Source organism: Marmota flaviventris, chromosome 14 (assembly GCF_047511675.1).
Source record: "Marmota flaviventris isolate mMarFla1 chromosome 14, mMarFla1.hap1, whole genome shotgun sequence".
Classification (NCBI taxonomy): domain Eukaryota; kingdom Metazoa; phylum Chordata; class Mammalia; order Rodentia; family Sciuridae; genus Marmota; species Marmota flaviventris.
Genome location: NC_092511.1, coordinates 92,925,575 through 92,953,262, shown reverse-complemented (window position 1 = coordinate 92,953,262; position 27,688 = coordinate 92,925,575). Strand labels below are relative to the sequence as shown.

General features: G+C 38.5%; 1 protein-coding gene across 2 annotated transcripts in view; it reads left to right on the top strand.

Moving 5' to 3' along the window:
- The window catches only part of Tmem182 (transmembrane protein 182), a 68,892-nt gene that overhangs the window by 11,903 nt on the left and 29,301 nt on the right, over positions 1-27,688 (top strand). Inside the window, exons 1-3 of one of the 2 annotated variants that reach the window (XM_027951796.2) lie at positions 5,170-5,455; positions 5,690-5,789; positions 7,400-7,498. In XM_027951796.2, coding sequence (XP_027807597.2) covers positions 5,324-5,455; positions 5,690-5,789; positions 7,400-7,498 — 331 coding nt within the window. In that variant the 5' untranslated portion in view covers positions 5,170-5,323. Of the gene's footprint in view, positions 1-5,169; positions 5,456-5,689; positions 5,790-7,399; positions 7,499-27,688 lie in introns of those variants that run through there. The other variant, XM_027951797.2, reaches the window with a different exon arrangement.

The following is a 27,688-nucleotide window of genomic DNA, read 5'->3' as shown; positions in this document are numbered from 1 at the left end:
GAACAAAAGAATGAACCCTGAAATTAAAAAAAAAAAAAGTGTCTCAGTTTTCTTTTGTATACCATCCCAATTTTCTGGAACATAGAGTCCATAAGAGTTTGATTTTATATTTGTTTTTGATTTTATATTTGCTTAGAAAAAAGAATCCTATCTTATTAACTACTTAGTTTTAATTTTCAGCATATCTACTGATGATCTATAATTTATCTATCTACATACACATGTGCAAATACATGCAGAGTTAATTTAACAAAGAGGCCTTGGATCAAAACAGGAGAAGTCTTTCAATGTTTAAGGTCCTCCAACCTTTTGGTTGTCACATGTAACATGTGAAAATCAAGGGAGAAATTTATCATACTACCTTGGAATGTTTGTGACATTTTAACTTTTATTTTTTAATTAAAAAAATCAGAATTAAAAACTATCTTCACCACAATTTCTCTAGGTGACTAGAGATTCCAGAAGGGGAATTATTTCCAGGAAGTGAGGAGGATCTCCAAATGAAATTATGGCAGTAGAGCTCATCAGGATTGTGGAGGAAGGGAGGGTTGACCAAAGAGTTCAAGGAGCTTACCTAATGGAGAAACCAAGTAGAGTTGGGGGGGGGGGGGGCGGGTGTTTTGGGTAGTAGTCTTCTAACACCTGAATTCATAAACTGTCTCTGTTGACTTGCTTCATTCTACTCTTTATCTCTTTCTCAAAAGCATTTGAAGCCCCTTACATAAATATGTAAAATAGCAAATCAAACATGTGTGTGAAAGAGACCAGGTAGACAGGAGGTGAATCCAGGAAGTCAGAGAAAAAGCTGGACACTGCCATTTGTACATTTGCTGCTGGGTTTTCCAGGTACTACAGCAAAAAGAGAAGAATTCTGTATATGAAAATACCACCTCATTGAGCACTGCTGTCCTCCAGAACACACCACATTCCTCTCTTAACGCAAGTGATACTTTACATAAATATTTATTAAATGAATCAAGATTTATAGTGTCTTTAATATTATAAATAACAGTAGTGCTCTGAGGAAAGTCAGCTTCTTTTTAGCACTTGGAAATTTCCCTCTTGGCCCTTCTCCAAATGGAGATATCATAGAAGTAGGGACCATGGTCCCTAATAACATCTTTAAGAATCATGGAGCAATTGTTATATGAAGCTTTCATTCATTTGTTCATTCATTATTTAACTGATTTGTTCATTGAACAACCATTTAACCCAATTTGTCTCAAGAATATGAATTCAAAAACTATAAACGGGGTGCACACCTCTAATCTCAACTACTCAGGAGACAGAGGCAGGAGGATTAGCAAGTTCAAGGCCAGCCTCGTCAACATGGTAAAACACTGTATCAAAATAAATTAAAAGGCCTGGGATGTAGCTCAGTGGTAGAGCACTTGCTATGTAAGGCCCTATTTTTCATCCCCAGTCCCAAGGAAAAAAAACTACACTTCCTATTCTTGGCTAAAGGCTCATCTTATCCTAAAAAAAAAAAGCTGTGTAGAAGAGGGAGAGTGTAAATAAACAAATATAAAAATGTGGCAGAGCTTGTATAAGGGTCTCCTTGTAGAGTGCTGCTGTTAATACCTAGAAGCATAAGTAGCAAAGGGTAGAAAGTTGCTAAATACTTGTGAGTGCATTTATGAGGTAGATGGAAAGGAAATAACTTCAATCAGTTGGGGGCAGACCACAGGGAGATTTGGGGAGCTGCTGGTGGCCCAGGGGCTAGGGTGATGTTCATGAATGGATGTGGGAAGGCTGGAGACACCTTGTGTCATTAGTTTGATAAATAGATCTTAGTCCCATCTCAAATGCAATAAATGGGAGTTTTATTGTATTTTTGTTTTGTTAACGTCTTTGTCCAGAAGGATCTTCAGCTGATGGCAGGATAGAAGACAACTCTCATAGGAAGAGTCAGCAACTCCTTTGACAAGTGTGACCTCATTATATATTCTCAATAATCCCCCCAAACACTGATTCCATTTTCCATAAAACCGAGAGCTGGGGAGTTGATTTGCTGAAGATCACTCATCTATGAGAAAAAAACTCCCACTCTTCTTAATGAAATGAAATCCTCATTTTATAAGCCGGATTCCATGTGGGGCAAGGAGCTCTCTCCTACACTTCCTATTCTTGGCTAAAGGCTCATCTTATCCTAAAAATATGCCCCTAGTCCCCACTTAGCTACTTTGCATCCTTTGTTAGGGGACACAGAACAGGCTGAAAATCATAAAGTAAAGCAATAATATTTAGGAAATAAACATGAAAACACAACCCCAAATTCTTGTGAATTGTGGTTTAAGACAACACAAATATGCTATCCCACATTTCTGGAAATCTAAAATTCCACAGGCGTCCCACTGAGCTCAAATCAAGGCATTGGCGGGGCTACATTCCTTCCTGAAAGCTCCAGGGGGAATCTGCTTCCCTTCTGCCTCCAACTTCCAGGCACTGTCCTCTCTCCTTTGCCTTTTTCTTCCTCCTTCCACCCTCAATCAGCAACTCCTGACCTTTTTGGGTTGTCACATTTTTTTTTTCTCTGATTGTTCTGCTAGAAGAGGTTCTCTGCTTTTTGCTTAAGGATTCATGTGATTAGTCAAGGCCTGCCAGGATGTTGCCATGTCAGTTAATGTATTTGCAAAGCATATGATTGTGTTTAGGATTAGGGTATGGACATCTTTGGAAGTCTGTGATTCAGGTCATCATAGCATGGAAATTAGAAAGGTAGTAGTATTAATTTGTTGGATTATTGCAGTGAATGCTTATATTTTTAAGTTGCCTTGGCATCTACCTTTAAGAATAAATTTAGCTTTCTCATCACCAGAAGCAGGTATCCATGGCTTGTAATAGTTTTTAATTCTACACCACACCCAATGGCTCAAGCTGATGGCCAGAGGTAATAATTCAGAGGCATCTCTCCTGCCTTGCTGGCTGGGCTACCCACTTCTGTGCCACTTCTTTAAAAGAACTATTTAGATATATGTCCATGCATTTCACCTGTCAGAAACAGCATGGTTGCCTACGTCCAGTGCCTCTGGCTTTAAACCCACCAATCACAGCTCCCTGAAGGAAATCTGTTTGGATGAGGGTCTGGCCCCAGCAAAGGAGTGGGCCCACAAGTGTGTCTCTCAATCTGCCTGTGTTCCCTGACCTCCCTGTGTGGAGGTCATTCTGAACATGGCATATATCCTTTAGGGGGTATACGTACTGAAAACAACTTAAAGTTTCACATTATGGTTGTGTCATTGGAATAGTGCCTGCACTCTGAGTCTGATGATGAGGCACCGAGGAGAGACTTATGCAGGTGGATCTCCTGTCCTCCTTCTTCTGTCTTGGCTTCTGGTGGTTACTAGAAGCAGCAGCAGCAGCAGCCAGATTCATTCAAAACAACCATATCCAGAATATTTAATTATGCCTCACTTTGATCAAGTGCTTGAGAATTGTAGGAAAGAACCAGAAAAGAGAGATGTGGAATTATGTCCATGAAAAGGATATGTCAAGGAATAGAATGCTTAACACTGGGGGGAAAAAAAAAAGACCGTATTAGGAGTGGATGCTTATCATTTCAAGTTGGAGTGGGATCAGGGCAATGGGTTAAGGAGGCATGAGATGATTATAAAATATCTTCAAGTTCTGTCCCACAACAGAGGATTTAAACGTGTGCAGTCTATTCTCAGAGGGAAGATCAGGACCAATTCTCTGCAAACTCCTTTGATACAAACTTTTGCACAATTTTTGGCAGGACATGTAGCAAATCAGTATTACCATTATTGGTGTTCTTAAATGGTACAGTCTAGAATTGCTATAGCTGAATGGTGTGGAAAGTCTTATGAAAAAGCTTTGAGCATTAGATGAGGGATCATCTCAGATCAGCTTTCAAATTCAATTTAACCCCTACAGTTACTGAGTCTATGGCTAGGATTTCACTCCTGGCTTTTGAACACTTCTAGTTGCATATAAGTGGAAATGAACAAGGAATGAAAGGGGGAAGGTATTCAGGTGAACATAATATGTGTTTCTTCTTCAAAATACTGATGCATTTGCTACTGAGGAGGACAGTACTAGGCATACTTCCTAGGGAGCTTTTGGCCTTCGACAGAATCCATCATAAGAGTTCATCCTATGCCCACAAAAAGGGGATGCTGTGTAAGTGGTTGTTTGCATTCAGATGCCTCCTGAAAATATTGAGTGGTTTGTGCTATTATTGAGAAACAATACTGTCCCCAGCCAGAGGGACAGTAGAGAATCACAAATAGCACACAAATATTTTAAAAAGAACACTCTCTGGCATATTCAAATGTGAACACCAAACAAACAAATGAACTAGGAACAGGTAAGACTTTAAGAAAATGTAGATGCATTGCTTTGGGTGGTCCATATGGGCATTTAGTGTGACTTGTATATTGAGGAAGTTAGAAAATGGAAGAAGAAAATTAAAATGGAAGAAGAAAATTAAAAAAAAATAGACCAGATCATTTCATCTTATTCCTGAAGACAATCATTATTTTGAGGTTTTTTTTTTTTTTAACCAGTTCACTTTGGGGATGATTATTTGGATTCACTTACATCAGTTCTATGAGCTTCCATAGAAAGTGTTGTTTTTATGTCATTATGTGGATGCTTCTTAAGAGTATTTCTTTAATATTTTTAGTAATTGTGTTATCATTCATTTTCTTGATCTTTTCAAGGCATACCTACATTTTAAAATTATAAACCGAAACAAAAATTATTTTCTATCTCAGAAATGTCCACAGAAATTAGAGGTTAGTTAGAATTTCAGTTGTATTTCAGAGAAGTCGCCATCATTCCTTTTAGCTGCGATTTATGTATCTTCAAGGAGAATCTGAAGTGTCTTTGAAGTTGTAATGATCATTCTAGACTAAGAGGAGCTTGTTCTGACACTTAAGTTTCGTGTCCAATACGGTCAATGACTTCATAGCCTTTCCATCTTCTTTCCACTTCTACGGGTTACCCTACAGCAATAATGCTAATCCAAGCCAGCTCCTGATATGCTTCTCTGTAGTCAGGGGAAGGTCAGCTATTTTTTGATCCCCATGGGAGAAAAGACAGCTCCTCAATCAGTATCTTAAAATAACCAGCCATTCTCAGCTGCCGGGCTGGAGTCCCTCCAGCCGGGACCAAAGGGAATTCAAATCCACGGGCTGGGTCTAAGGAGAGAAGCCACCAAAACATGAACTAGAACTGGCTTCTTGGGAAGATCCTGCAACCTCAAAGATCTTATTCTTTCTTTTTTATTGTTGTTGAGAAGCTACGTGTCTGCCCTACTGCAATTTCTTATTTTATTTAAGAGGAAACCAGTGGACCGAAAATGAGACTAAATATTGCCATCTTCTTTGGGGCTCTCTTCGGAGCTTTGGGGGTTTTACTGTTTTTAGTGGCTTTTGGATCGGACTATTGGCTTCTGGCAACGGAAGTGGGAAGGTGTTCAGGTGAACACAATGTGCGTTTCTTCTTCAAAATACTGATGTATTTGCTAGTGAGGAGGACAGCACTATGCGTCCTCTTGAAGTCAGAGAATAGCAGTGGGGTGTCTTTCTGTATAGAAGAGATCTGTAGGAAGCTACTGGTCATCATTACAGGGGAAAGAAGACATTTCTTTAAAATTTTCTGGATGCAGGAATTTTGATTATATTCTCTGAGTCGATGGCAAGTTACTGCCTTTGTTTCCTTACAGATAGAGAATATCACTTTCCACCATGAAGGATTCTTCTGGAGATGTTGGTTTAATGGGATGGTGGAAGAAAATAACTCCAACATCTGGAAGTTCTGGTACAGTAAGTGCAATTTAGCTTTATTTCACCCCTTGTCTATGAAACAAAAAAAGCAGACTGTTTCCTATTTAGTACATATCCCTTACGAAAGTACTGGATTCTTGATTATAAAATCTTAATGAGATGTTTTCAAAGGTCCCAAAGAGAAATGTCTGTAGGTATAATTATTTTTATTTTCTACCATAATTTAGGAATCTGAATGCTTATGGAAAAATGGAGGTATCTGCTGTTGCTCTGCTCACATTTAAAATATACTAACTCTAACAAACAAAACAGATATTATCTACGGTGTTCCTTTTCAAGTGTCTATTTCTATGTTGCAAATAAATGTTCTTTTGGGGGGGGGGCTATAAACACATGAAATCTCAAATGTAAAAATTCAGAAATAATGGTATTATTTTATATTCATAGCTTCAAAGTTTTTTTAAAAATGTCTTTTTCAAGTAATGAAACTTAATTACCAGCAGTGGCAGATGAAAGCTTTTTCATTTGGTCTTCACCCAAGTTCGTAGGCAATATCAAGAAACGGTTTGCTTTTGATGTTTTCATTCTTGTATAGAAACTTTAAAGTTCCCTTTTGAAGCCAAGTAACTTTCTAAGACCGTGATGCACTCTTTCAACTGTATTCCTTATTCTATAATAATCTTTGAAAACCAATTCATTGACAATGGCTAGCATTTATTTTATTGTCTCCCACAATGGAAGAATTGTTTATTAGCCTAAAGCCTATTGAGGGTTGAAATTGTTAGTGTGCTTATCAAATACTCCTGTGAAAAATCAAAGTGTGTATTTACACAGTAGTCAAGGTTACAGAATATATAATAAGAACATAAGGTCACTGAAGACTTAAGCTGATGGTACTTTGTTATATACAAAAGGAACAAAGTAGAGATGAAGTGGCCTTTTTGAGAGGAGGGCCTGCACTGCCCTACAGAGCATTTGGGGCTGGAGAATAAGCATGCAAATTGCCAATGGAAACTTTTTAGACCCTAATAAAGTGGAGTAAGTCAGAATGTGCAAGAGGAAGATTTTGCCAGAGACATAGAGAAAGAAAGAATATATTCTTCCTCCTTACATTACACACAATGATATTTTTTCAGACAACATAAATTTCCTTCATGTGGTTTCCTCAAATGCTAAAAATTTATTTGAATCATTAACTTGGACGATCTATCATTTGTATCTTTTCTGTAAAATAGAATGGGTATAGAAAAATTATATTAATTGGAATTAATCTAAGTTATATCTAATTTTATTAGATTTTTTTAAGTTGCTTTTGAATACCTACTGTGTTAGGCATTATGCTAAGTATTGGGGAACATGTGAAAACAAATGAAACATAATGCCTTTGATTTTAAGGTGATACAAAGGGCATTTATTTCATTAAATTATGTCATGCAGCTAGATGTTCTAGATCAGTCTAACTTCCAGGTCTCCTGTGCTATTTGGTAGAGATTTTGTTTCTCATACAACAAGTCTGTGCATTTGTTGTTAGAACCCGACAGTTTCACTGTACTTGTATACCCCTGGCCCCATTTTTCTGCTCCATTGGCAAAATATGTCATCTCAGAGCCTCTCAATAACTAATAGCATTGGTGTGCTTTTTTTCCTAGCCAATCAGCCACCGTCCAAGAACTGCACACATGCTTACCTGTCACCATACCCCTTCATGAGAGGCGAGCACAACTCAACTTCCTACGACTCTGCCATTAGTAAGTACCCCACACTCCACATGCCTCTAAAAGTAACTTAACCTTCTGTTGTGAAATTTTTGTGGGAAATTAAAAAATAACTTAATACTTATAATTCTAATACTTTACCTCATATTAATCTGTTAAATGTTAAAATACATTATCTTAACACATTGTTTATAATTTTAATACGACATAACTTTCATCTAAAAACAGAGCTTATTTTGCCAGGCATAGTGGTGCACACCTGTAATCTCAGCTACTTGGGAGGCTGAGGCAGGAGGATTTCAAGTTAGAGGTCAGCATGGCAATTTAGTAAGACCCTGTCTCCAAAACAAACAAAAAACAGGGAAGGCTGGGGACGTAGTTCTGTGGTAGAGTGCTGTCCTGGTACCTCTAAATAAATAAATAAAATAAAATCAATAAACAAAAGAAGAACTATTTTGATTTACTTTTTGCATATAAAAATAATGTGGTTTTCAATATGAAGACAATGATGGATGTTTCTAAGAAGCCTAAGAGCTTAATTGACCTAAAACTAGTCTTATAACTCAAAATATTATAATACACATACTATTTTTTATTTTGGTACCAGGAATTGAATTCAAGGGCACTTGATTATTGAGCCATATCCCCAGCCCTATTTTATATTTTATTTGGAGACAGGGTCTCACTGAGTTGCTTAGTGCCTCAATTTTGCTAGGGCTGGCTTTGAACTCACGATCCTCCTGCCTCAGACTCCAGAGCCACTGGGATCATAGGTGTGCAACACCATGCCAAGCTACACGGTTTTTAAGACATATGAGAATATGATTATTTTATTGTGTTCATATAAAATGACTGAACTCTTTAGAGTGTGATATACCACAAAAGATAGATAATCAAGCAGTCTTAACTGGAAGACATATTAGAAATATTTAGCTTTCAGTAACTAAAACCACGGGTTTATACCAACTATCAATGCCATACACAAGGCCAAAGAGTATATGTTTGTCAAAAACAATATCTAATATATTTAATTCTCTGGATAAACTGAAATAGAGCTCTCTGGAGATAGAGAACCAATTGAATATTTATGCAGTTGTTCTGCCATATCCTTGGTGGACAGGTCTTCTGCAGATACCCAAATCTCTGGATGCCCAAGTCCCTGTATGTAAAATGGTATAGAATTTACATATAACCTGCACCCATCCTCCTGTTTATTTTATACTCTAAATTACTTATAATATCTAATATAACGTAAATGCTATGTAAATAGTTGCTATGTAGTATTGTTTATGGCATAATGATATAAATAAAAAGTCTGTACATGTTCAGTACAGACACAATATTTTTCTGAATATTTTCAACCAGTGGCTGGTTAAATCCATATATGTGGAGTCTCCAGATATAGAAGGCTGACTACATGTGTGTAAGTGTGTGTGTGTGTGTGTGTGTGTTTACATGCAAAAAGAGAGGAAAAAGAAGGGGTAGAGAAAATTATTGGAATAATTTGTTTATCTATCTATCTATCAAACTATCTATCTATCTATCATCTATCCACTCATCTATATATTTAATGAGAGGTTGGTTTTAAGGATTTGGCTCATACGATTGTGGGTCCTGGCAAGTTTGAAGTCTGCTGAGCAAGCTGGCAGGCTGGAGATTCAGATAAGAGTTGATGTGGCAGTCTCGAGTCTGAAGCCTCGAAACTCCAGCAGAATTTTTATGTTGCAGTCTGGTGGCTGAATTCCTTCCTCCTCAGGAAAACTTTGCTCTTCAGGCCTTTGACAAATTGGATGAGGCTCACCCACATTATGGAGAATAATCTGCTTTGCTCAAAATGAACTGATTATAAATGCTAATCAAATCTAAAAATACCTTCCTGGAAACATCTAGCTTAGTGTTTGACCCAACCACGGGGCACCGTAGTCTAACCAAGTTGACACATAACATTTACCATCCTAGAACTTAGCACATAGTGGATTCATCTGTTTTTCCAAGTTTGTCAAATAAGCATTTCCATACATTGTAATTTCACTTTGTGTTTGTCAAAGATCTTGCCTTTATCATATTAACACGACTCTTTAAGAAGTGGGTTTGGGGTCTGGAGGAAAAAAGAGATGAGGTAACCTACTTGTGCACCGAAGATTTTTGGGTTCAGAAGACTGTGGCTGCTGGCCTTGGAAATGTGTGAGGTGTGAGTGTCCCTTCCCATTAGAAGCACACCAGGCATCTCACCCACACTTGTCGGGACCCTGTTTCATGTAGAATGTGGATGATCTTACTGTTGTGAAAAGAGATGGTGGTATGGGAAAGAGTGGGAAAAACTACTTTTGGTTTATGGAAAAATTACAAAGAAGGGGTCACCTTCCAGATATTCTTTCTTTTGTAAAAGAAACTCAGAAGTCATGCAGGGATGACTTTCCAGAACACAAGGTATTTGCATTAATGTAAGTATTGACATTGTTTTTCATCTGTTGAGGTCCTTCTATGAGCCATGTATTATTGACACTATATATTTTTAAAAGAATCTACATATTTGAAAATTCTGTACCTCAAAAAGGATAGTGGAGAAGTAGAAAAACAAGGTAACATAATCTATGCATAATAATTATGATGGAGATGGATAGTAAATACATGTCAGAGAAATTACACTGCAATTACACTTAGAATTATTATGTAGCACTGCATATAATTACTGTGTCATTTTTTGGATCTAGTGACAAAACCATTTCCAATTTTTTTTTAAATTATCAAACTCTTCTTTGGCATACATATTGTAACTCCTTATTCACTTTAAACTACTTTATAAGAAACTTTAAATAAAAATGACTGAGATGTGCAATACAGGTCTTATGACAGAAGTAATATAAGAGTTTCTTATTTCCTCATAATAATGTACAAAGATCTCTAATGTTAGTATGCTCTGTGTTTTTCCTTGTTTCCTATATCTAAGAGAATGACATATATTTTTTTAAAAAAATGTTTTAGTTATTGATGGACCTTTTTAAAAAATTCATTTATTTATATGTGGTGTGAGAATCAAATCCAGTGCCTCACACAACATGTGAGGCAAGCACTCTACCACTGAGCCACAACCCCAGCCCAAGAATGACATAGGTTTAACTAATATAAAAGTATTCTACCTTGCTTTTCTGAATGTATTTCCTAGTTAATGAGACTATACAGTCTTCAATACACTCCACAGCTACTACTTAGCTTTATATAGCTTCATAATTATCAGGCATTGCATACTTACCAAGTTATTTTCAGTAAATTGCAAGTATTGTTTATGAAATCTAATGTATTATGACCCAGAACATTGTTGGCAAAACTATCCTGTATTTTCCTGAGCTTTTACAATACACGTGTCAGTGACAAATTCAGTGAAAATACTATCATGGTCTTTGATTGTTTTTTGAACTCTTATTTTTATTCTTTCAGAGTGTCAGAGGACAGTACTGATGGCATCAGTAACTGAGACTTGGAGGAAGCATGAGACCCCTTCACACAGCTGATTATTGGTAGAACCTAAGATAAAGATTCAAGTCTCTGGTCTTATTTCAATTGACAATCTTATAAACTCCAGTAAAGGAAAAGACTGAAAGCAGTGCTCACTTGTAAGAAGTGTAATTCTTCTATTTGTACCTCAATCAAAAACCAAATTAAACCCACATCGGCTTTTTTCTGCCTTTCTATCTGCACCTGACCTGTGTATATGCTCAGGTCTAATTCACTATTTCCTTCAGTTGTTCTTTTTTAACTCTTAAATACATATTTTGAAATCCAGTTTTTCTCCATTATAATTATTTGAATGATTGGCCAAGGCTAGGGAGAGTGGCCTAATTCTCAGAATTGTCTGTGACACAGGCTTACTATTTCAAAGTCCCTTAAATCATTCTATTACCTTTTGAGATTTGTTAGAGTTTAGATTTTCTGGTTTATTTTTTGCTTACATTCAGTCATAGTTCACTTTTTTTGGTATCATTTGGTAATGATATACTGGACATAAATTAATTTTCAAGATAATTCAACCCTGAGGGAATTAAATTCCCCTTTCTTGGGGTTCACATAATCTCTGACACTCCGCTCTCCACATATCAAAGTGCTGTAAGCTTAGCTGTAATTGTTCACCTTAGATTCTTCATTATTTCTTCTAGCTCCCTAATGGCACAGAAGGTAAGCTATTTGTAGTTTTATCCCTAGGACTTAGTTTTAGTACCTGGTAATTGAGAGATACTTAAAAATTTGTGAAGAATAGCTTTAAGCAAAAAAAAAAAAATCGCATTTAGTATTTTCATCAATAAGTCACTTAAATTTTAGGGTTTTTTTTCAGGTGGAAAATTTTAGAAACTTAATTGTATTGTACTATTTTTTTTTCAAGGGAGGACAGCGCTGGGGATTGAATCAGGGCCTCATACATGTTCTACCACTAAACCATAAACCCTGCTCTAATTTTCTTACAAAGCCACATGTATTGAACATAATTTCACTTTTTCTTGGCAGATTGAAACACACACACAGCTAGCAACCCTAGCCTTCGAGTTCTGCAAATTCAGTGTTTGTCTCTGTCTTCAGGGCCTTTGTACATTCTATGACCTTCCCACAACGCAATTCCTGTTTTTGTACCCCATCCTCCCTTCATTTCTTTAAACAGGTTTATTCTTTTGCTAGTTCAAGTTCAAACCTCAGTGTTCGGAGGAAGGCTCCCTTGCTGTCCCTGTACCCCACTAACATATGGACTAGATCAGCTTCTCCTTTATGAAAACATTTTTCAGATAATTTATACAAAATATTTTAATTATTTATTTGCATAATTACTGTGCTCATGTATTCTATTTGCAATTCAGTCTAAATTCCATGAGGATGGTAGTCTCATGTGACCAGCACACTGCTGTATTGTACCCACTCTAGGCTAAACTCCCAGTGAATATTTTGGGGAATTCTCCATTATTATACTGCATATGCCCAAGTATCTATTGATGGGTGGAAGATTCCTTGAACGCTTTACAAAATGATCCCATATTTTTCACACATTTATTTTTGCATGATTTGTAACTTTTGGTCTTTAGCATTGTTTCCACCTTTCAGTTGTGCTTTGTTTTTATTGCCAGTGTTTGTTTATGCATCTAGTTTTCTTTCCCAGTCTTTCCTTTTTTTCACACTTATAGAAATTGTAAACTGATGGGAAGAATGGGAGACTAGCGGGAGGAAGATAGTGGGTGTGATATTAGTCAGCAATGCATTAGGCTGCAAGTAAGAGAAAACACAAATAGCAGCTAGAAAATAAGGACTACTTGGGTTCCACAGCAAGAAGATCGGATGCAGCTGCCATAGTGATGCTCTCAGGGACCCTGGCCATCTTTGGCAAGAGGAAAGTCATCTTCATGCTTTATTAGCGTCAAGGTTGCTAGAATTTTCCAGTAGGATTCTGTCAGTGTTTTATTTATCAGAGTGCTGGTGGATGCTGCCACATGTCCCTCAGGCTGGGACACAGAGGAGGAGAAGGAAGAACAGCTGGGAGTGAGTGTTGAGTGAATCAACTGGAAGAGGAGGCTCAGGGGACAGGATGATAGCCTTGCCAGAAAATAATCAGGGGTTGAACAGAGTGTGAGAATAAAGAGGAGAGGGGAATAATGGACATAAATGATATTTGAAGTGTTAATGAGTGAAATTTGGTAGCCAAATGCAAGAAAGCTTGAGAAATCTAGGGTAAAACTTCTTTTGAAGAAGGGGTCATTCAGTTTAAACAACATACACTAAAAGGTAATATAGTGACTTACCTCCAAAGGATCAGTCATATTTTAGTATTTTTTCTTTCCAATCCTTTTTATGTGAATAGTTGTAGTCATTATACATACTGATGTATATCTTGCTTTTATATTTTTGTGTTAGCAAACATTTCCCCATGTTTCTGCTGGTTTCTCAAATTTTCTGTAACAGCTGGTATTCCCAGATTAAAAATAATTTTGTGTCTAATATATTTCAAAATTTTTATTAATGTTTCAGGTAATATTTCCAGAAGGATGAATGGTGAATCCAAAGATAGTAATGGGTTTTCTTGTTTCTGTACCAGGTTGTTTTCCAACTGGTACTTGTTGGAAATGTACCAACAGTACCAATTGGAAAATGATTTTCACCTAAGAAAATTAGGTGGGGAGGACAGAAATGTGAGAGTTAAGAGAAGGAGTTGTGTTTCAAGGTGGAGGACAGAGTGTTAGGGGTTTGGACATAATTTGAGTTGATGATGGCATACCAGTTGAAGTAATTTGGCAGGTCATATGGTGTGCAAAATTGTTTTGTTTTGTTTTTTCCTGAAAGGCATTGTCATCAGCACAACAGGTACTGATGTGAAAGTTGCAGGGGTAATTTTTGGATATCAGATGTAATCTTTCAGGAAAAATATCGTAGGAAAAAAAGACTGTAAAATATCAATCATACCTAGAGCAAGAAGGAAAAACCAAAGACAGCTCACAAACAACAAAGAGAAAGACACATTGAGGAAATGGAGGAACAGTTCAATGCAAGGTCAAAGGAGACCCTGGAGGGAGAAGTTGGGGAAGCAGGCCATGGTCCCCCATGACCCCCTCAGAACTGAGAAAGGGAAAGGAGCACCTGCTGCCCAGACAGAAGTTCTGAAGGAGGCTACTCATCCCCTCCCCACCAAGGGTTCAGCTTTATGTCCATAAAGACGCCTCTTTCCAGGTACTGCTTGCACCCCTACACCTGCAAGCCCAAAGGGTCAGCCTGAGACTTCCAGAACTTCTGCCCTGGGGCCAGTTCACTGCCCATTCTCTCAGGCTGAACTCCAGGTCTCTTTTCCAGGTGAGACCCTTCCTCCCCGCCAGGGAACTCTTTCCTTTTTCTGGCACATTTCCTTGCCTGATCATCCTCCAGAGACCCAAGCCACACCCCAGGCTTCTTCTTCCCTGCTCTGGGAAGCTGTGACCCTCCCAAAGGGGTAGGGCAGCAGAATGCTGGGAATGTGAAAGCTCACACCACCACTGGGCAAGGCGTGGGCGGTGAGAAAGTGGAGACCTTTGTCTGTAGCCAAGTTTGTGCCTGGAATAGCTACCATAAAAGACGGTATTGCAGAGAGTATGAGTCTACAAAACAACCACACACACACATACATGCACACACACACACACACTTGTCTTTATTATATAGCACAAAATATAATAATGAACCCCTTTACATTTGACAGTTTGAAACAGTACCCAATTGAATTAGGATTTGAATCAAAGTTAATATAAATGTAAATACTTAAGTTATTTAGGAAACATAGTAACTTGCCCTGGGTATCTAATAATCTCATTGAATTCCTCCTGCTTACCCCTCTCAAACTGATTTTCTGGGGTAGCCGGGTCTGTTACTGAACTCAGGTTTTGGGATCCCAAACTTGTAGACTAACATTATACTCAGAAAGGATTTACACACAGGCTTAACTGTAAGGGACTTCTGCTCAAGCCAGAGGGAGTCACAGCACTTGCAGGGAGGTGCCAGGGCCAGACAAGTGAGAACCAAGGGGAACAGCTTCTGTGACCTCTATGGGCGAGGCAGGAACTCGGTCACACGTAAAGGTGGGACTTTAGTGACAAGCTGTCCTCTTCTTCATCATGCCTTTCACATGCTGCCTGAATCACTACCATCCCAAGTCCCTACCTAGGGGTGCCGGTTTTACTATGCTACTAAGGTCAAGATAACTGTGGGTACGTTAGTTGACTTTTCTACACAGGCATTTGTCCCTCATCGCTAAGAATTGCCTTCTCACCTAGAAAAGTCTCTAATATTATTTTTTAAATTTGATTTGTTTATTTTAATTAGGCATATATGAGAGCAGAATGCATTTTGATTCATTGTACACAATTGCAGCAAAATTTTTCATTTCTCTGGTTATACATGATGCAGTGTTGCACCATATGTGCAGTCATACATGTACCTAGGGTAATAATGTCCATCTCATTCTACCATCTTTCCTGCCCCCCATCCCTCCCTCCTCCATTTTCCCTATGCCACCCCTACCCCCCCCCCAACCCCCGCCATTATAGATCAGCATCCATTTATCAGAGAGAACATTTGACCTTTGGTTTTTGGGATTGGTTTACTTCACTTAGCATGATATTCTCCAACTACATCCATTTATTGGCAAATGCCACACTTTTATTCTCTTTTAATGCTGAGTAATATTACTCATTGTGTATATATACTACAGTTTCTTTGTCCATTCGTCTACTGATGGGCATCTAGGTTGCTTCCACAGTTTAGCTATTGTGAATTGAGCCGCCAAAAACATGGATGTGGCTGTATCAGTATAGTTTTATGATCTTAATTTTTCAGAATAGTGTAGACCCTGCTCTGTCTGGCTGGAACTGGCATTTTTGCTAATCACAGTCTTGAAAGGCCCAGCTGACCTTCCCAGCCTCCCATCTCCTGGTGGGTCATCTCACTCCCAGAGACTTGGAGACTAGTCTACCTTTTAACTCCTGATTTTTCTGGTATGGCTAGTAACCCCATAAGACCGAGAGCTGGCTTGGCTCTCTTATTTCTCCTGAGACATGTCCTTCTTTTAATACTAAGGGGTCCTGTTTTTAACTAAATTTATCAACTTTTTAAATATATTTTTATATGTTAATTCTGGACATTTAAAACATTTTCCCCAAATATGTTTAAACTGTCCTCTTCCGCTTTTGTTGTGAAGAAAAAATAATGTATTACAAAAATTTAATGGAAAATGCAATCTAGTCATTTCTTTCCCATAAATGCCAGGTACCTAGGTATCCAAAAATGCCTTAGTGTCCCCTTAATTTCCTGCTATTCATTCAAACATGTGATATATCACACAGCCATGACCACAGACCCAGCATCTTACAGGGGAGGTTGCAATTCTTGATCAACAGCTGACTTTCCATGTAGGACCCAGGGCAGGCCCCCTGGTGTCCAGGTGTGAGCCACCTCATGGTCCACATTGCTTTCTCATACGGCTCCTGAGAATAGAGGTAGCTTTGTACTCACAAGGCCCAACATTGAAGTTGTGGTTAATAATCTGTTCCTTTTTGGAGGGTGCTATTTCATGTTGTCTACAATTTATTCATGGCATTCTCAGGATTGTTGGCAGTTTATAAAACTTTGCTCCAATAATAGAAGGTGATTATATTGTGAAAACAAGACCATGTGGTCACTCACGGCAGTGTGATGTGGCTTTCTTTTGGGAAGGACAGTCTCCCAACTCTACAGAGCTTTCTGGTGGTCTCTATGGAAATTTCACTCTGAAGTGGTGAAATGTCCTCTCATGGGGAACCGAGAGCAGGGTTTCTCAACCTGGGTGGTATACGCATTGCTGACTAGATCATTCTTTTTTCGGGTTTGGGGGTGGTCTAGGAATTGAACTCAGGGGTACTCAACCACTGAGCCACATCCCCAGCCCTATTTTATATTTTATTTATAGACAGGGTCTCACTGAGTTGCTTAGTGCCTCACCTTTACTGAGGCTGCCTTTGAACTCCCCATCCTCTTGCCTCAGCCTCCCAAGCTACTGGGATTACAGGCATGTGCACCACACCTGGCCAACTAGATCATTCTTTATGTGCATTGTCAGATGTTCAGCAGCTCCCCTGGCTGCCAGTAACAACCCCTCAGTGTGACATCCAAAAAAATCTTCAAACACTGACAGATGTGCTGGGAGGGGTGGTCAGGTTGGGGATGTGCACAAAAGTCACCTGTAAGCAGAACCCTGAGACCTGTTAAACCTCCACTCCTGATCCAGGGTCTAAGCTTTTCTTTGGAATTACAGTTGTCCCTTGACATCTATAAGGGATTGGTTCTAGTATCCCCCATGGACACCAAAATCTGAGAATGCTCAAGTTGCTTGACAAAATGGTATTGTTTGCACAGAGCTGACACACAACCTCCTGTATGCACTAAATCATCTCTAAATGACTTATAAGACCTATACAATGTAAATGTGCTACACACAGTAGTCATATGTGTTGTTTAGAGAATAATGACAAAAAAAAGTCTGTTGGTGTTCAGTTCAGAGACTTTTTTTTTCCTGAAGACTTTCCGTCCTTGGTTGAATCCATGGATATGGAGCCTGCAGCTACAGAGGGCTGATTGGTACTCTTCCTACCCACACTCCGCCCAGCTCCAGTTCTGGGACAGAAATCACATAATAATGCTTAGTTTTCTTTTGCCTCCTTCTTTCCTGCAGAATAGCAACTTAGCAGGACTCTCTCAAAATTAAAATAATAATAATAATAATAATAATTAAAAGGGCTGGGAATGTGGCTCAGTGGTAAAGCACCCCTGGGTTCAATCCCTAGTACAAACAAACAAACAAAAACCACAAAGATCTTGCTCCTGTTACCCCTTTACCTTAACCTCCACCACGACCCATCCTTAGCAACCACTGTAATTTTCCCATTTCAACAATGTTACCTAAACAGAATCATACAGTACATGACCTTCAGAGACTTTCTTTTGTAAAGCATATGCCCTTGCAATTCACCCAAGTTGTTACATCATGTATCATTAATCCGTTTCTTTTTATTACTAAAGAGCTTGTTTAATCAATCACCTACTGTAGAGCATATGGGTGATACTACAAAGAATAGGTACTGGGGCTAAGGGATGTAGATCAGTGGCAGAGCACTTGCCTAGCGTGTGTGAGGCACTGGGCTTGATCCTGAGCACCATGTAAAAATGAAACAAAGAAAATAAAGACATGCTGTCCATCTACAACTACAAAAAAAAAAAAAAATGTATACCACTTTTGTAAGGATATACATTTTGGTTTACTTGGAAGACATGCCCAGCAGTGCCACCACAGTGTCATATGGTGATTGGATATCCAGGTTGCTTATGAACTGCTACTGTTGGCCAGAGGACCCACATCCTAAACAGCTTTTGATATGGTCTCAGTTTTTCACATTAGCCATATTCTTTTGGTCTGTGTCCCCTTTTCTTATTTTAGTTTTTTGTTACATTCCAGTTTGGTCTATGTCCCCTTTCCTTAACGTCCAGTGGTGTGAACATCTACTCTTGTGCTTTGCTACCGACCCCAGATCCCCATGAGCAGAATTCTCCTACCATCTCTTGTTCATTTTCTAACTGGATTATTTACTGTTGAGTGTGGAAAGTGCTTTATCATCTACATAAAAATCCTTTATAAGATATGTAGTTTATAAATCTCTACCCGTAAACAGCTTGCATTTTTATCACCTTAATAGTGACTGTTGTAGAATGAAAGTAGTGAATTTTGATAAAGTTTAATTTATTGATTTAAAAAAAAAAAGAAAAACAGCCTGTAATCTCAGCAACTCTGGAGGCTGAGTTCAAAGCCAGCCTCAGTAACTTAGTGAGGCCCTAAGCAACTCAGCGAGGCCCTGTCTCTAAATAAAATATACAAAAGGGGCTGGGAATTTGACTCAGTAGTTAACGCCCCTGGGTTCAATCCTGGTACCAAAATAAATAAATAAATAAATAAATAAAATGAAATAAAATTAAAAAAAAAAAAACAACAACAGACCACTCTTTTGGAATCTCATTTAAGGACTTCACTAATCAAGTCTTAAAGACTTTCTCTCATGTTTTCTTCTAAAAGTTTTATGGTTTTATGATTTATAATTAAATTCATGATGCATTTTGAGTTAATTTTTAAGTAAGATGTGAGGTTTTTGTTTTGTCAGTGTTTGCTCAGTTCTTCCAGCTCCTTTTGTTGGAAAAGACTGTACTTCTTCCACGGAGTCATTTTTGTATCTATGTCAAAAAATAGCTAATCATACTTGGGTGCCACATTTTTTGAATTCTGTTTCATGACCTGTGTATCTGTTTCACTGCCAGTACCATACCATCTTGAATGGCTAAGCTATATAATACATGCCTAATTGAATAGAGTGATTTCTCTATTCTTTTTTTTCAAAATTGTTTATACTATATCCTTTGATTTGCTGTATAGTTTTTTAAAAGTTCACACACACACACACACACACACAGTCTTGTTTGGATTTTGATAGAAATGAAGTTATATCTTTATACTGATTTGGGGAGATTTGATGTCTTTCTGATATTGATTCTTCCAATCTGAACATGGTATATACACCCATATATTTAGGGTTTTTTTTATTTCTTCAGCATTTTATAGTCTTCAGCTTACAAATACAATGTGTGATTTGTTACATTTTTGTCTAATTAAATCTATTTATTATGAGCAATTATAAATGGTATTGTGTTTCAAAGCTTAATATTCATGTGTTTTTTTTTCTTTTGCTAGTATAAGGAGCTTTCATTGATTTTAAAATATTTAACAGACTATTTTTAGAATAATTTTCTTTTACAGAAAAATTGAGTGGAAAATATAGAAAGTTCCATTTCTATTACCTGTACAGTTTCTCTTGTTACTGAAGTCTTGTCTTAGCATGGTACATTTGTTACAGTTAATGAATTTATTTCAGTACTTTTTATCAACTAAAGTCTGTCATTTATATTAAGATTCATGTTTTGTGTTATAAATTCTGTGGGTTTGGACAAATGTGTAATGGAATGTGCCTGCCATTATGATATGGCGGGCACATGCCACCCTGGAAGTCCACTGTGTTCATCCATCTCTCCCCCCAACTCCCAGAAAAGATCTTTAAAGATGTATCTATAGTGCTTTTGAGTGAATCTCTTTGTATAGCTTCTGTGATCATTGCTGTAGGTATTGCATTATAAATATGTTATCACAGTCTATTATTTTGACATTTACCCATAGTGCAATGCAAAACCTTATCTCCCTTTATGTCCATTTGCCCTCTGACAACTATAATTGTGTCACCTATTTCTTTCACAGACATTGAGAAACACGTGGCACATGACATTTTCTTTTTTTTTTTTTACTTTAATCATCAACCATAATTGAAGACTTACGAGGAGGAGGCAATATGTATTGTGCAGACTAGGACTTTTTTAATCATCAAGGGCTCCTGGCTTCCTGGGTTTTTGATTAGCTCGCCACAGTTGCTCAATTGTTTTTCCCACTCAGGTGTTTCTTCTCCATTGTTCACTTTGGGATACTTTTGTCTTTGCCTTTTTATGAAAGAAGTTTGATTATTGTGTGTTTCATCATGAGTTTCTTTGGCTATATCCTGTGTAGTTTTGCTCATCGCCTCAGATCTTTATGTCTTCTGGTAACTTTTAAAATGTTCAACCATTTTTCTTTGAAGGTTTTCAGTCCTATTCTATTTCTTCTCTCCCCATAAAACTCAGGAAAAAAAATTACTTTTGGATCTTTTGTTACAATTCCATGGATCTCTGAGTCTCTTTCATTTTTTTTCAATTCCATTTTCACTCTTGTTCAGATGGGGTAATTTGCAATATCTGACTGGAAGCTCATTGATCGTTTTCTCTCTTCCCTTCATTTTTTGGCAAAAACTTAATTGTCAATTTTTAAAAACTTTTAATTTCATATCTTCCAAATACGAATTTTCCATTCAATTTTTTATTCTATTTTCTGATTTTTCATTTGGTCCAAGTATTTTTATATTTGCTATTGAGGCAATTCTGTTTTGAATATGGCTGCTTCAATCCTCTTCCATGTTCCCATGTCTCTCATCTCGTTGCTGGTGTCTCTGGACTGTCCTTTTGCATGGACGTTGTGGTTTTCCTGGTTCTTGCTATCACTAGTGATTTTTTTTTTTTTTTTTTTTTTTTACTGCAAATGGGACTTTCTGAATATCATGTTATGAGAATATGGTTCTTATTTTAGTTTTTGTTACACTCCTCTCTTCTGGACACCACTCTGGTGAGGGAAGTGGTGGGCATGGCCTCATTCATGCCAGGTGGAGTGCAATTCCAGGCTCCTCCCTTCCTCCTCTGACCTTGGGTTGGAGAGATGCTCTTTGCTGCTGCTGCACAGTGACAGTGAGGGCTGTGTCCTCCCACTGTGCTTCCTCAGAGAGCAGGGTGGCTGGGTGAGGCCCATGATGGCTCCATCATATCCTTTGGGGACAAGGTAGGACAGGTGGGCAGTGTGAGAAGGTGGTGCCAGTCCTGGCTCTCCAGTGGGCATCCTACAACTCCCTTGTGGGAGGGTCCTTCCTCATTCACACCATATGGCTGGAAGGCTGGATACCCTGTCTGCTCTCTGCTGGAGGGTGGTTTCATTGCCAACTGTGGGGGTGGAAGTCCAGGTTCCTTGGAGGTTAAGACATCTTGTTATAGACCATTGGGTAGAAGTATAGAGGGATTAATCCCTCAAAGAGTTTTCTCTTGCTGTACTATCCCTCACTTAGTCTCTTGACTAGACATATTTCTTTTTTGGTTAATATTTTATTTTATTTTTCGTCTGTGTCTGTTGTTGATTCTGATTCTGGTATCCTACATGGGGCACTAAGAAAACTCAACAAATTAAACTGTAGTGCTGTTCCTTGTCCTACAGCCCCTATCTGGTCTGTCTTCTGCTGTCCACCTCTTAATGTTTTCCTTACCCTTATCTTATGCATAATATCCAGGGTGTTGTGTTGTACTTATTGGAAGAAATAGAGACAGGTGTGTCTACTTCATCTTCCTGGATGCAAACAATCTCTTTATCTGGTTGTATTCCAAAGGGACAGCTGGCTGGATTTGCTGATGGATTGGGTGTGCGGTGTGAGGGAAAGAACAACCAGTGACAACTCTCTTTTTGTCTCAGCAAGTGGAGAGATGATGTTGTTATTAGTGGAGATGTGGAGATGGAGAAGGCCCGAAAACTTTGGAAGGTTTTGTGCATGTTAAGTTAAGATGCCTGGTGGAGAGGTGAGGTCAGCTTTGGGGTTAGAGAGTCTGGTATTAAAGGTGGGAATTGCATGTTTGGGAGTCATTGCAGGGAGGGATATGGAAAGCCATGGAATAAGATGAGACTATTGGTGGAGTGAGTGTAGACAAAAAGGAGGTCTGTCAAAATCCAAGCCCTAGGATGCCTCAACAGCAAGAGGTCAGAGAAGAGGAGCTAAGGAGGCTGCAGGTGGATGGGCAGCTTGGGAGGCAGGAAGAACACCAGAGGTGCACAGTGTTCTGGAAACCAGGTGAAGACAGTTGGTTGTGAGAGCAGGCGTGAAGGCTGGGCCATGCTGCTTGAGGTAGAGAGAGGCACATGGAAACCTGAGTCTAGGGTTTGGCAGGTTGTCCAGAGCAGCAGACAAAGGTGCCTGACCCAATGTTTTGCCTCACGCGTTTCTTCTTTGCCAGGCTCATTACCACAGTTCACATGATTCATGAAGGATAAAAATTAGAACCTCTTCAATTCCAGATGAGGAACTTGACTTAATGAAATTATAAACAACTGGACACATAAAGTGCTCAGAAACACCATCATAATTTCTTAAGAGCTATTTATTTATATTATTCTTTTCTCTATGTATTGAAACCCAGGAACACATCAATAATTTACAAAAAGAAAAAGAAGAGTTTTGTTGCTTTATAAAACTTGCTAATACCACTCTAAAATGACTTCGCTTCACTTTTTTTCCCCCCATGGGATATGGGAATGGTGGAATCTGACCTAAATTTCCTAAGTACATATATGAATATACCGCAGTGAATCTCACCATCATCTACATCCACAAGACCCTAACTAAAATTAAAAAAAAAAAAAGCAAAACTAAAGTAAATAGCAGAAAGATCAGTAGAGGGAAGGGAACGTGGGGTGGAAGGAGGAAAGAAAAGGGATATACTGGGGACTGAATTAGAGCAAATTTTATTCCAGTCTTTTAAAATTATGTCAAAATGAATTCTAATGTTATGTTTAATTAAAAGACCCCCCAAATATAAACTATAAAAATAGACTAAGTTCTATTAGAATTGTTGGAAAAAAGTTCAAAGTTAATGGAAAGTAACTGTGAATTTGTTTCCAGAGCAAGCAACAGCAATTGCTGTGGAATACTGAGGGTGTTTACTCTAACAGCTTGCTGAGTTAATAGCTGGGGAGGAGAGACTTCCAAAGATGTACCCTACCATGACAAATAAACCATAAAGCCAAACCCCTCCAAACCACGGGCAAGTAGCTATGGGAACACTCTGTCTGATCTTTGCAAAGATTTTCTGTTTCAAATGGGCAGTTTTAGACGATCGGTCCTTTCCAGTGGAGACTCTGAAGTTTGGTGCATGCTGTTCATTAGTAAAGGGACACATTGACCATTTGCTTGCCTGGGACTCTATAAACAGAAGGACTAAGGTGACTTCTGAGGTCAGATATAATTTTTAATAGAGTAGTAAACTGAAAACCACACAGGTTGGTTAAGTGACCTGCTTCTAGAAATAGACAGTCACCTAGTTAGTGAGGGGAACAAACTCAAAGTTGCCAGGAGACATTTCCATCACATTCCTTCAGCTCCATCTTTGGAAGAGGCCAAGTGAGTGAAAGATGTTCAAAGAAGATTTGGGCATTGTTCTTAGGGAGTGCTGACTTTGAATACCAGAGATCACATTTCTTGCTAAGTGGAGAAAATGTAACTTGGTCTGTTCATTGTGAGGGCAGGGACCAAAGGAAGCCTTTTGAAATGATGATGGAGTTAAGAAAAGATACACTGATTTATTATGTATCACAAAGGCTAAGTGCCAACCAGCCTAGCATGGGTGATTATAAACATATACACCCCTTCTCCAAAGGGGAAGGAGGAGGAGAATGAAACCCATTTTTAGGACAGTAGTAAATTATATTCAGGTGAATTTAGTAGGCCTGGAGACCCTTCCAAAGTCCCCTGTGCTCTAAGAACAGACAATGGCTTTTAAATGATTCTCTTTGGAATATTTAGTGGGACTTAAATACAAGACAGTAGTATATGACAAAAGTTTGTCCAAATGTGGTGACAGAGTTCCGTCTTTCTTCATATATTTAGAGTTTACTTACATGAAATCTCAGAGAAGGAATCAGAAATTATCTCTTCGTTTCTTGGTGGGTCCAGACTTTCACTAGACAAGGAGCTATCATAAGAATGCCCCTTCTGTCATTTGCCACTTTTTATGTTCCAGTAATTTAAAATGATCAGTACATCAGGGTGCCATATTTTGGGGTGTCAATTTCTTGACTCCTTCATCAGGAATAAGCAAACTGAAAAAGTTTGTTCTAGTGTAAATGTGCTAGTGGTGATGCTAGTGATGTCCCGGCTATCTTTTCTGTTCCAAGAAGATGCTCATTTCGCTTCAGCTATGCTCAGACTCATTTCTCACGTGCAAGGTTCATATCTCACCCTACACAGGTCCCGATTCTGCATTGGTCAAATGACTTTCCAAGGTATCTGCTGGCAGACACAGGTCACAAATGCCAGCACAAATTCCCAGTGCAGGCAATGGCTCCTCTCATCTCTGTATCTTTAGTTTCTTCCTAGAAAAATATTTTTGCTCCTTTTCCATTTTCCTCTAACTCCATCATAAAATCTCTTGCTCATTTCATCATCCCCACGAGGCAGGTCAGTTTCCAGAAAGTATTGTCAGAGTTTTTGGTGCCTTATCTCAAAATATTTTACTCCTTAAGGAAAAAAGATGAAGGAAAAAAGTTCTGTAAGGAAGAAAAGGAAGTATGCAAGTACTTGCTTTTTTCTTTATGGATATTTCTCACTGAAAACAACTGTGTGCAAACTTTTCCTCCATTGTTTTGATACTCAGAGATCGAAGATCCACGTGGGCAAAAAGACCTAACTTATTTAAATTTTTAACATTATTTTATCATAATTAATATGATTTTAAATATTATTATTAGGGTAAAATTATTGAACTTAAACCAAAAATATTTTGCTGGAAAAAGACCTCATGCTACAAGGAATTTCATTCTGTCTCCCACCTTCTCCCTCCTGCCACCTCCTTAGCACTCAAGCTTTCCATCACTCTGCATTTTCACACTGAGCCACTGGCAGGCACTATTCCTCCCTCCTCCTGGGTTCCTTTGTTTGTTCTGACTGCTGTACCAACTCCATTTCCTGGCCATCTCTTCTTTTCCAAGAAGCTTTATGTAGTATGCTAAGATCAGGTCAGGTACTCCCTCTATCCTTGAACTTGGCGTAGCTGATGGCTGGCAGCCATCTGATGGTGCATTTTTATCCCCTTAGACTACTGGATGGCACATATTGTACATTTTGGAGATTATAACACCAATAATTGATTGCCTATTGCAGCCTGATACAAGCTAGATTTTCAATCAGTGTCCAAGCATGAGTGAATGCAAGGGTGGAATTCAGTTTAGTTGTTAACCACTTCCTTCATGGGTAGTCTTATGATACAAATAGAGGGAAAATACCAAATCATTTTAGCACTGTGGAATTCCTAAACTCACTTTTCTGGTGTGAAAAGTTACACCAGTCACACTGCTCAGAGGAAGATTTCTGAATGTATAACACCATTATACAATAAGGGACCTCAAGAGTCCCTAGAGAAATATGATTTCTAGGGTATTAGAAATTTGTAGAGGAAAATCGAAAGACATGAAATTAAATGTTCAGCAACCCTAGAATATTTAGACTAGAATACTTGCAACTAGGTAAGTAAGTTTTCAATATAATTATTTACTGCTGTACAAAAGCTTTTGGGCAAGTAGATTCCAATTTGTGTTCAAAAAAGTGCATGAATAGAATGCTCTTAAAAGTGTTCCTTTCATGGCTCTTAAGCCATGCAAATCTTTCCAGGTGTACATCAGCTTTTTTTTTTTTTTTAATGAAATGGAAAGAGATGAATGAGGAAATTTGACTGTCTTCTGGTATTTTGAGTTGGGCAGAAACACTCCCAGAATTTCTCATACTCTTGATTTATTTTTATGCACTGATATTCAGGTGATGAAAAAGAAGATCATGCATCCTCAGGTAATACCTGGGTGTGACCATCTGTGCCTTGATTTCTCAGCTCTTCTTTTTCATAGGGATTTAGGTCATATAACCTCTCTAGCCATTGTGACAATGAGGTCAAGACCATAGATTTATTGCCATTGGAATGAATTTCCTTCATTCAGTTGCATAGCCATTGCATAGCCCATTAACCTTAAGATGACAGTGTGAATAGAGTGTAAATTAATGATTATTCACTCACTCAATATTTTATTGAGCATCCAATACATGGCAGGTATAAAGCTTGAGTAAAAACCATGAGCAAGACTGAGTCTCTGCCCTGAAGGAATTCATAGCCATTAAATGGAGGTGGTTCAGTAAAGAGAGATTACCATGCAGACTGATCAATTCAGAGACCATGTGTCAAGAACTTGAGTCAGGCACTATGCTTAGTGCTGACCAGCCCTATGAAATGGGTAACATTTTAGGGAAGGAAACTGAGGCATAGAGAGGCCAATTAACTTGCCCACGGACACACTGCTGGTGAGGGACATCTGGATTCCTACTGATTCTAGTCTCTCCTGCATTTCGGTGGAGGTGAGGTAGCAACCCTACCATGTCCCCTCAAGAAAAGAGGGATGCTTAAACAGCTTAGGAAGGACAAGGAGCACAGTAGCTAGGGCTGTTATGACAAAATCCCACAGCCTGGCATCATCATCTATTTATCATAGTGCTGGAGGCTGGAAGTGCAGGATCAGTGTGTCAGCATGGTGGGGCCTCAGGGGGCCCTCTTCAGGGGACAATAGCTGCTGTCTCACAGTGTCCTCACCTGGCAGAGAGAGATCTCTTCCTCATCTTACCATGTAATGAATTCCATGATAAGAACCTCCACTTCCTGACCTCATCCAGACTTTGAATTTGGGTGAGCAGGGCGGAACCACAGCATTCCATTCATAACAAGTAGGAAGAAGGTTTGTTCCAGTGAGAAGAAAGAGAAATGCAAAGTCCCTTTCTCCCAGGGAATTTTGGCAAATTTCAGTTTCAATTTATGGAGGCAGAGGTAGGAAAACCTAGAGTGTGAAAATTTGATCCTAGAAGACTTAGAAAGATCACTGACCAGTTATTTGAAAGACACAAGAGATAGAGGCAGAAGGCAGCCGAGATTCCAAATAGCCCCGAAATAAAATCTTCAATTTGCTTTTAATGATTGTTTAATTTTGGGGTGACACTCTCTGAACGTCATTTGCAAAACACAAAATAGCAATAGATATGATGATAAAGAAAATAATATCTGTAAAAGCTAAACTGCTGTATGTACAGAGGCACTTTTCCAATAAAAATAGTGGCTTAGAGAAATGAGAAGTCTGTTGATTCTCAACCAGACTGTCTGTTACTGTTTCCTAGTGGGTTTAATTTAATTTATTTATTTTTGGTACCAAGGGATGAACCCAGGGACATTCTA